Source organism: Panicum virgatum, chromosome 4N (assembly GCF_016808335.1).
Source record: "Panicum virgatum strain AP13 chromosome 4N, P.virgatum_v5, whole genome shotgun sequence".
Classification (NCBI taxonomy): domain Eukaryota; kingdom Viridiplantae; phylum Streptophyta; class Magnoliopsida; order Poales; family Poaceae; genus Panicum; species Panicum virgatum.
This window is the reverse complement of record NC_053148.1, coordinates 8216129-8226801: the sequence shown is the minus strand read 5'-3', so window position 1 is coordinate 8226801 and position 10673 is coordinate 8216129. Positions and strand designations below refer to the sequence as shown.

The 10673-nt window shown below is 45.6% G+C and overlaps 1 protein-coding gene across 4 annotated transcripts; it reads right to left on the bottom strand.

Moving 5' to 3' along the window:
- Positions 1 to 3136: 3136 nt before the first annotated feature.
- On the bottom strand, positions 3137 to 7725 carry LOC120668738. 4 transcript variants are annotated; one of them, XR_005672550.1, is made up of 3 exons: positions 6462 to 6801; positions 3673 to 4353; positions 3137 to 3576 (listed from the first exon to the last, which is right to left on the bottom strand). XR_005672550.1 is itself a non-coding variant. In XM_039948511.1 (2 exons), the coding sequence occupies exon 1, from the start codon at positions 6000 to 6002 to the stop codon at positions 5436 to 5438; it is 567 nt and encodes a 188-aa protein (XP_039804445.1). In that variant the 5' UTR covers positions 6003 to 6049; the 3' UTR covers positions 4000 to 4353; positions 5434 to 5435. The 4 variants fall into 4 exon arrangements, 1 of the variants encoding a protein (XP_039804445.1); XR_005672549.1 differs by lacking the exon at positions 6462 to 6801 and adding an exon at positions 7513 to 7725 and having other exon boundaries at positions 3149 to 3576; XM_039948511.1 differs by lacking the exons at positions 3137 to 3576; positions 6462 to 6801 and adding an exon at positions 5434 to 6049 and having other exon boundaries at positions 4000 to 4353.
- Between the last annotated feature and the right edge of the window lie 2948 nt (positions 7726 to 10673).

Here is a 10673-nt window from a genome sequence, read left to right as displayed (position 1 = left end):
AGGATGCTAGATAATATGTTTTCTTTTTTTGACTTAAATGTTAGGTGATCTTTTTCTTCTTTTATTTATGCGTACGATTTTTTAAAAGAATACCACGATCCTACCACAGTTGGTTCACATGCATAGCAGCAAAGGCGTGCACACTCTGGAGGCATATAACAGAGTGGCATGGAGGGCAAACCAATTTTAGGCATTGAAGGGTATAATAGTCTTTTTGCACTTCTGTTATCTGTCCATCCATCCAAAATGATACACAAGGCAAAGAAAGTTCGCGCAATGATACACATGTGCGAATTAGTGGTACAAATATAAACACCATCTTTTATAATGGTATACAGGTAAAAAAACTGGAGAATCCCTCATCAGCGTGGGATTCCATGCCATCTTTTGAAAAGCTTCTCCCTGACTAGTGACGATGGAAATATCTCTTGACGACAAAGCGAAAGACGCATTGCCTCCATCGCGCAACAACTAACACGCCTCGTTCTAATCTGGTCGTACTAAAACTGCACGATCAAATTCCTACATAGGGGTGCCTCCAATCCTTCTTAATTTAAATATTTGTACTATTTTTTTAAAATAGAATTCTATTTTGAAAAAATAGTACAAATATTTGAACTAAAAAGAGTTGAAGGTGCACATAAAAATCACTCATTTGCACTCTATCCCTACAGTTCCCATCATAGTTTGCAGAATGTCCGTATCAGTTGTCACTGTCCACAGGGCCTTGTTCATCAGGATGGCAGCCACGGATCACCTTTCGCCCCCATCTTTCTTTGGGCATCATCGATCCTGGAGCATTTTAATTGGCACCAGAACTTTTGGCAAAGTGGCGCCTATCTGCTTGTTTGTATATGCTCTGACCTCAAAGGGAAAGAAAAAAAGGCTTTACTTGTCCTCGTCAACCTTTTGTGGGATGAGGATGCCTCCGAAGAATCTTACCACAATCTTGCAGTTCACATAAAAAAGGAGAATGATCCCATACACTGCTCCTTTTTATCACTTATAAAAACTTAGACCTATGGCTCCAACTAGTTTGCACAAAACTTAAACTAAAACATACTATCTAGATGTGCAACTAGGTTGTTGTAGTGTGAAACCCCTATCCCAAAAGAGTTTAGCAACCTATAGCCTTTTCTATCAAGAAACTATTCTATAAAAGTAAAGGCACACAAATTGCTAGTATGAAATGCGGAAGCTTAAAGAGAGGGATAGGAGATAGCAAACTCTTGACGCGGGTGTTTATCCCGTGGTTCGGTTAGCCACAAAGGCACACCTATATCCACGTTGTTGTAGCACTCACTAAGAGTATTGCTACTCGGCCACCAAGTCTCTTCCGTGAACACAATCACGGTCACCTTGGCCCCCGGTTCCACTAAAGAGCTTCTCCACAAAGGATGGGGGTCTCCACGTCCCCCGCACAAAGTGTCGTCGCCGCTCCACACCAAGTCGGAGGGTCGATGACGTTGCCGGCGAGCTTCACGCTCCAAGGTGCCGGCGCACCAAGCTCTTGTTTTGGTTCACTAGAGAACCACAGCACAAAGGCTCAAGGCCTTGCAATCACACTCACTAAGAGCTAATCTAGCACTCACACTTTACAAAGCTAGTGCTATAAGCTAAGGATATGATCTATGAGCTCTTGTATGGCTTGGAGATGTTCTTGGATGTGTATGAGGTGTCTTGGGACTCTAGCAATCTTCAAATGGCCGGGGTGAGGCGTATATATAGGCCACCAAGTCTTGTAGCCGTTGCTCCAACGGTCAGCTGAAATTCTGTGTATCACCGGAAGAACCGATGCCTCTTGGCGGGGTAGCGTCGGTTCATCCGGTCACTCATAGCCCGAAGTAGCCATTGAAGTCCTGACAGGTGACGCAGAGACCACCGGTTGAACCGATGCTTTGTACCGATGCATCACCGGTTCATCCGGTGCTTAAGAATCTTCTTCTGGGCGCTGACGTCATTGCACCGATGCAATACTCCGATGCACTGTCGGTTCAACCGGTGCTGAAGAAACTTCTCCTGGGCACTTTACATCGTCTCTGGAACATAGGACGCCCAATGCACTGATGCCCTTTCTTGGACCGTCGGTCCAACCGGTGCCTATAGGCTGACTTGGCTTCGTTTCCCTCCTGCACCAAATATCACAGCGTCGGTTCTTCCGACAAGCGTTGGATGCACCGATGCCCCTAGCGTCGGTTCAACCGGTGTTCCTGATCCGAAGAGCTTTCAGGGCGCTGCCCTGAGACCCGCGAGGGGCGGCTCCCCCTCGACCCCCGTCCGCTAACCGGGTAGCGGAACCCCCGTAGGGGCTGCCCTTCGGGCCTTGCTACGCCTATTTTCTCTTTCTCTTTGTCATCACTTGAACCTAAAAGGCTGAGAATGATCATCTTAACAATCATATTAGTCCAAGTGTTGTGTTGTCATTCGATCACCAAAATCACTCGAAATGGCATAAAAGGTGCCATGTTCGTTACAGACTCGTATGGTTTCCTTCATGTGCCTAAACTTTATAGTTAACCAAAAACTCATATTGGAAGCCAGTGGCAGTGGTAACTGTGCTTTGGGACTGCCAACGATTCCATGGTGGACAAACCATCAGTTTATGTCGACAAAATGAAATTTGTGCGTAACTAATAACCTCACAGCTCCATGACTAAATCACCAACCCCACAACAAGATAATTTTTTATATGAAAAAAATAGCATAATTAACAAGAAGTAGACACCATCATGTTTCCATAAGTGCTACACAAGGTTGGATGCCAAGCAATGATGACAAAATGTGTGATTAACCTCTCAAAATTCTCAAAATAAAGGAGTGCAAGTGGTCAATCATCATGGTTTTACTATAGTCAGGTTAAAATGTGCGATTAACCTCTCAAAATTCTCAAAATAAAGGAGTGCAAGTGGTCAATCATCATGGTTTTACTATAGTCAGGTTTGGCGGCAACCTACATAATCGTGTCTCATTTTCAGGCCGTGAAATGATCAAGATGGAGTTGAAGGAATTGCTTATGTGTTGGCTGCTACCTATACATGACAAAAATGAAAAATAGATATCAGAGAAATTTTTGGCACATACAGCGAAATATCCTTAGAGATTTAATTATGTTACCAGCAGCCAAATGTCTCACAAACATATAAAAAAGGAAAAGAAAATTCACGTGGATACAACAATTTTATCTAGATAATACCATTACCAGAAAAATAAATAGACGATCATATAGAACTATGCAATACCATGGCTATCACAAAATAGCATGATCAACAAGAACTCGCCACAACCAGATTGCAATGGAGCTAAACAAAGGTTACAGCAAACATGACTCCAGGACTAGATGGGCTGGGGTGCATTTGATTTGCTGCTTAAAAATTGCCACACTTTACCAAAACTCAAGTTAATTCGTTAATTTACAAGTCTGAAAAGAGTCAAAAGACACCTAGGTGATCAATCAGGGTCCTACTTTTGATATGTCTAGGGGCAAAACTTACAGAATCATATCTTATCTATGGGCTGTGATACGATCAAGCTAAGACAGAGCGGATAGAATGCTTGGACCTTGATTTGTTACCTGCACTGCCCACATAATCATTGAGCCAAAAGTAAACAATCAGAGAAATTATCAGCAACCTTCAAAAAAGATTTTTGAGCAAAGAGGATGTGTGTACTAACCTCAGCCTGAACAGTCAACAGACTCAAAGGGAAGCCGATGAAGTCGCCAATTGTAGGTAGCCACCATAACCTACATCAGCACCTCCCACATTACTCTAAGTTACACTGCCAAGTCTCAACCTGTAAATGGAAAGAAATGGGTCCATTCCAGCAGGGCAAAAGCCAACACATGCATTTGCCCATACCATGTGCACCAATACAAGCATATCAGATTTGTAAAATCAGCTATCATCAGGCACATGCAGCAGACAGAAGACGCATGCATCATAGTATTGGAAGTGGTTCCTCTGTAGTTGGGTCACTGGGCCGGGTCCACACATCAGTGACTAGGGCTAACTGCAGGGAAGACCCGTCCCATAGTATTACTCAACCGCATATATTCTCATATCTGACAATATGAAATGGTGAGAAATGCATAGACAAGTTTCAGTCATAATAGAGACACAGGCTCAAAGTATGACTGATGACTGGACTCGCGAAGCCAGAAGTAACCATCACAACCTTATTCAGTACAAGATCGATCTGAATAATACAATACAGAACGCAATCCAGTTAACGTCTGCTGTGTATATATAAATCTCTCACTACGGCAAATTGCGAGGCACACGGCAAACAAGCCGTTTCCGGTAGTGTCTGAATATCCCAGCACGACGTCTCTTCTTCCAGTTTTGCTTTTAGTACCTGCATTACACAAGAATGCACATTTAATCATCTGCATGTAATCACCAAGCTAAATGAAAATTGCAAAAAGGGAAACCCGTCTACTGTAAAGATGATCGCATGTAACAGTATATCATAAAAGACTTGCAACTGGCTGATATAGTGATATGCTGCTACGCCGCGAGCCAATGACAATTCAAAGGGAAACGAAAAGGTTGAATTCGAAGAAGCACCATGCAGCAGCGAAGAAACGCCTGCAAGTCTGTGGCCTTGTGCTTCCAATGGAAGGTTGATTCCTCCCAGGAAGGCAGGAACCACTGAACTCTCTGGGGCAAGGAAATCCTAGTCGGCGACTCGGTGTTTGTCTGCCGCTGCTGAAGAAGTCCGAGCCGCGTTAACCCCCAATCGATCGGAGATGGGCGTCGCGCTCGTCGGCGTACACCGCCGCCGACGATGCTCATCAGGCCGGTAACCATGGACGACGATGAGAGCACCTGATCGTGTTGGCAAGCACAGGAGAGAGGAGACATCGTCATCACTACCTGTCACTCACAGTGGCACCGCCTACGAGGCTACGACTCGACGAAATCGCACCAGCAAAGCAACGCTGCCACCACCACCAGTCACCTCCATGGCTCCATGACCATCATCCCAAGCACCACCAGTACACCAACACCGTACCACCGAGTAACCGATTACCGGTATCGATCATGCCATCTCCTGTCTGTCGTCTAAGGATTTTGCCTACGAGCATACTGGTTCGGTGGTTCGTGTTTTCGGACGACGCCTGCGCCAGCTAGCAGCTCCTGCATCGGCCACCGGCGCAGCTCGCGGCGACGAGGCCAAGAAGGGAATCGCCGTCGAATGTGTAGGGGCCTAGGGGGTTCCAGATTCCAGATGGGGGAATCCATCTTCCACGGTGTCCGGCCCATGACGGTGAGGAGAGTCGGAGGGGCAAATAAGGGAGAGTCGGAGAGAGGCTAGGAGATACGGCGGCGCAGCGAGGCGGCAAGCTAGCCGCGGGCTGCCGGTGGTGGAAAGGTAGGTGGGGATGCGGCCGAGCAGGCAAGGCTGGGCGGCGGAGTTTGGGGGAACACTTACTTTTACTTGGCGCCGTGAATGGTGGCCATGGCCATCAGGAAGACCAGCGGCGCCGCCGCTCCGAACGCCATGTTGGTGAGGACGCGCACGGGCCCCTGGACCGGCTCGACTCCGGCGCTGGCGCCACCGCCTCCTTCGCCGCCGGCGCGGACGTGTGCGACGACAATGAGCATCATCCCCAAAAAGAACGCCGCCGTCGCCGCAGCGGGTAACGCGCGGAGAGCGGCCAGGCCGAGCGCGCCGCGATCCGCACCGCCGGATTCCTGCACGTACAAGACGTACTCGAGCGTGCCAACCGACGCGCACAGGGCGGAGATGAAAAGCCCCGAGAGCCGCCTGCTGGCCGCGCCGGCCCCGGGGACGGCGGCGCGACTCATGTGATGGTACATGAACGCGACGGTAGCGACGAAGAGGGCCCCCGCCGCCGCTGCCGCCGCGCCGGCAAGCAGTGGGGCTCGGGCGGATGCCGTGGTACCCGCACCCGTCTGCGCGTCCAGGAAGGAGAAGAGCTCGAGGGCGGTGACAGCCAAAAACAGGTCGGCGAAGGAGGCGGCGTAGGCGCTCACCATGGAGTTCGGTTCCGGAGGATCTGGAGCCGTGGAGGAACTAGAGAGAGGCCGGGGGGGGGGGGGGGGGGGGGGGGGGTTAGCAAATGCTTTCTTGCGTGGAGAGGTGGATGACTGGGCGGGCGGGCAGGAGGGGAGGGGAGGAGAGAATATATCGCGTTTCGTCCTGCAGACTTGCACTGTGCCACTGTTGCGGGGAGAGAGTTTGGCACGGTCGGTGGCTGCCGCTGCAATAGTGGGGAACGGTGAAGGGCAATATTGTATTTTTGTTATTTGTTATTTTCTACTAAAAAAAAAGGTTCGTATCTGGGCTCCCCAGGTTCAGCCCAGAAAACTGGTTGCCTGATCAACTGACGAATTTTGACGGAAGCTTGGCCTTCGCTCGCTGCTGCTCCTTTTCAGAGTAATGATAGATCTGATGCAAAACTGAACACAAGCATCTGTGTGTGTCGAGCAACTTACACAGGAATGGCAAATCAGCTAAATCTGTGTGTGTCGAGTTTCCCGACCTGACTCGCATCTGGGCTGAACCAGGTCCTCAGCAAAGGTGGCTCGGCCCAGGACAGTCCGCCTGGGTGAACCAGCCGGCCCAGCTAACTGCCATCTCTACTCCTCTCACGTTTTCTGTGACCCCCACTACATTTTTCGCAGAATAAAAAAGGGTAAGAACTGTTAAAGCCACTCCGGTAATCCCTTAATTTATTATCTTATTACATGGCCAACAAACGGAGCCTCCACATTCGCTCTCAAGACCTAGAAATTCCCACGTTAATCGGAGAATAATAGAAAAATAAAAATTACCCATCACTACCATTATGATCAAATTAGCCTAAAATACACATGCGCCTAATTAAAAATCACCCACCAATGCCATTATGAAAAATTAAATATAAAATACCATTTAGCTATGTATCAGTTACAAACATATACTATTAATAAAAACTAAAGCTAACAACAATCAATCAAAATAAAACAAAAATAAAAATAATTATATGTATAATATTATTAAACCTCAACAAATCAAATTATTATTATATGTATATCATGTTTGAATTATTTTAACCAACAATAAGACATAATTTACGATAAGAAATAGGGTGATGTATGGTAGAAAATAGTATAGTTTTTAATTAAAAATATAACGACATGTAATTTTTTGAATTTTCAATACTAGCCGCGCAAATGCGCGGGCTATATGCCTAGTTACTACTATGTCTAGAAGTGTAACCTCATTTTGTTTTTGCAGCAAACAGTCTTACAGTCAGATCTGCAGCAACAGCATGGTTGCTCTTCTTTCACACATTTCAGAAGAGCTGCTCGGGTGGTTCCTCTCTGAAAGGGCTTGCAGCCTTTGCTGGAAGGCTCAAGTGAGGCTATGTAGCGAGGGAGGGACTGTTCCTCGGTGCAAGAAAAAGGTCATCCAAATTTGATCCCAAAACGAAGCAGACAAAAAGGAAGGAACAGCAAAAAGCAGCACTGTAGGTAGCTAGGTAGATAGGAAGACTAGGCAAACCTGTGAGTGCCATGACGACAGGGCTCAGCTGAGACCATAGCTCGACCGCGTTGCCCCCACAATCTGCAGCAGGGGCGACGACGTCAAGCAACTAGCGCGGATCGGCGAGCACGGCGTGGCGACGCAGAGCCGGAGCTCATCGATCTGCGCTGGAGCTAGCACGTTGACTTGCAAGAAGTCTCCTCTCCTTGTGGGAGGGAGGACCCATTGCGATGCAACCTACTAAATAACAAGTGAACGGAGCACATCACCGCTCCCACCACAGACGTCTATCGCGCGCCGTGGGCCCACCTATCAGAGGGAAGAAAGCAATGAACGGCGCATGTGGCTGGTTAGGAGCCGGTGCCGATCTATCTATTATCTTAATACAATAGTGTTAAAAGAAGCCACCACGTTCACCGAGAAGGTATAGAAATTCTCACGTTAATCTAAAAAAGAGAAGAATTTGCACTGTTGGATTTTATGAAGATCTAACGGTCTAAACGAATCCTAGAAATCCATATCGAGAGGGTTTAGAAATTCCCACGTTAATCTAAAAAAAAGAAGAATTTGCACCGTTGGATTTTATAAAGATCTAACGGTCTAGATTAATCCGAGAAATCCATATCGAATAAAAGTATGACATATATCTAAACTTAGAATTAGAAAAGAAAGCTAAATCTGATTGGAGCCGATCACGGATACATGCACCGCGCGGAGCCACACATTGGCCGACTCAGGCTGTGGGTCGTGCCCCCCCCCCCCCCCTCCTCCATCAAAATTCCATTCCATGTGAAGCGCATCAGATTAGAAATTGTTGCTTACACCTACTGCAGGCATACACACGAACCTAAAGTCGTATATATATTGTTGTCGTAGGAGTCCATGAAGCCACCATATGTATGCAAAAACACATATAGCGCATTCCCACTCCCTTCTCTATTCTATGGGGCTACGAACGCATGTACACCGCATCATCGGCCTGGATTCCTTGAATCCTCAATCCCCACTGATTTGACTCCGTAACAAAAACTGATGTCACTAGCCATGTTGATGATTAGGTTGATAATTTGAAAAATTGCTGTCACTAGCCATGCTGATGATTAGGTTAATAATTTGGGCAGTGCATGCATGAACCATATCATCCGTTAGGCATTTATTCCCTGTTGGTTGATTTGCTGGTTTGATTAGCATAATTATCAGTTTTTTTCAAAGAAAAGGGAGAGAAATAGTTGGGGACGATCTGTTCTGGAGCTCTTTCCGGTCCTCCCTTCCTCCCTTCAGTTCTAGGTCCATCACTAGATACATGCCATCCATATACGGCTATTAGGTACCATATGCCCAAGATCTAATTTGGCAAGCACATGTACTCAAAGCTTGCAAGCACACAATCCCATAATAACACATGTCCACACACAGTTTGCTTTGTGCCATCATTGCTTTCGGGAAGATGCATTGCAGTCTATCCATGGCCGCAAGAGGTTTATTCTTTACACCTCAACTAGGAACAGGGGCGGATCCAGCGTGGGGGCAGGTGGGGCTGGAGCCCCCCTACCCCTATGCAGTCTATTGGAGCCCCCCTACAATTTCTAGCCATGAATGAAGAGGAAGAAGAAGAAAAGGTGAAGAAGGAAGAAGGAAAAGAGAGGAAGAAGGAAGAAGATGGGAAACTCAACCCCCCTTTACTTCAATTCTAGATCCGCCACTGACTAGGAATGCAAGTCTCATCCTTTTTGGGTCACCAGGTCGACCCAAAACTTGATAAAATGAACTAGAATGGCATGCTACGTAATTATTTTGGGAGAAAAAGTAAACTAAAATGACAAACCTAAAAACACCAATGGGTACCCACTTGCATCCCTATGAACCAATCTAATAGCTAGAGTTATCATTTGGGCCAAATAGTGTGAAATTTTCTCTTTTTTCACCATTCACACGAGAATTTCTAGCACATTTAAATTAACATGGTGACATTTTTAATTTACAAGTATTAATCTTTGCGGGCACTACTTATTCCAAAGCCCTTTTGCTTTGTAGTTGGTTATATCAATGTTCTCCTTCATGTTGAGGGCATTCATTCTCAAGGATTAGAAATGTCCATGTTGATTTGTGGAAAAAAGAAAGATCTACTGTGTTAATCTCAGCAACAATTTGACACTAGAGACTTTATAAGCTATTGAGTCAAATGTTTGCATTAAAAGGAAAGAAAGGAAACCGAGAACATAAATTTGTGTGTAGGCTAAGTTATTAGAAAAATCAACATCTAGAATTTCCTTAAAAAACACATGTATTAATTATTTTAATACTTAAGTGTGATACAAAGTCATGATTATAGAGCATGCAAATTACCATGTTAGCCGGTGAAAAAAATAGAGATATTTGGGACCATACCATAATGGCTCAGGTTATTTGATACCAAGTAAAATACAAGAGCACAACTCTAATTAAAATAAATCTTGGATGATGGCCTAATACAATGCCAAGAAAATTAGAGAGCAAAAGAACAATATAAGAAGCCGACAAGGAAAGGACGTGGAATAACTGGATGAGGAGCAGTGTGAGATCTCGACCAACGAGGAGCTGCACGTGGCATACATGCTTGCTAGATACGAGTAAAATAAACAAGTTGGGTAGGATACTAGCACGATGTCTAGCACAGTGGTGCTCCAATGCTGGAAAGATAGTGCAACTGAAAGCACCCATTTGTCAAGTCTAGATGATTGTCCAAGACACCACGTTTCATAAGCCATAAGTGTCTTTGGAACATAAAACCAAGACAGCAAGAATACTTCACGTGTCTAAACGATGCTTCTAGGAGAAGTGATCGGCGTGAAAAATAAAACTCATCAGTGATTACATTGCAACATTGTATCACCAGAGTTGCAAAAAAAGGTCCAAGGACAACACTCCTACAACTATTTTTACCTCGAGTGCAATGTATATGTGCTGGACAGGATCAATAGTTCTGAAATGTGAAAGGAGTTGATGAGTTCCACTATGCATGGATTGCCGTCGTAGTGACGGTATGAAGAAAGATCCATTGACTAGGTGTAAGAAATGGGAATGTATAGGTGAAGAATGTGATACAAGGTAAAAACGACTTCAAAACTTTGCGTGGCCATACCAGGCAGTTGTGATGGCAGTCGGATTGAACGAGACTAGAAGAGAGAGAAATAAATAAA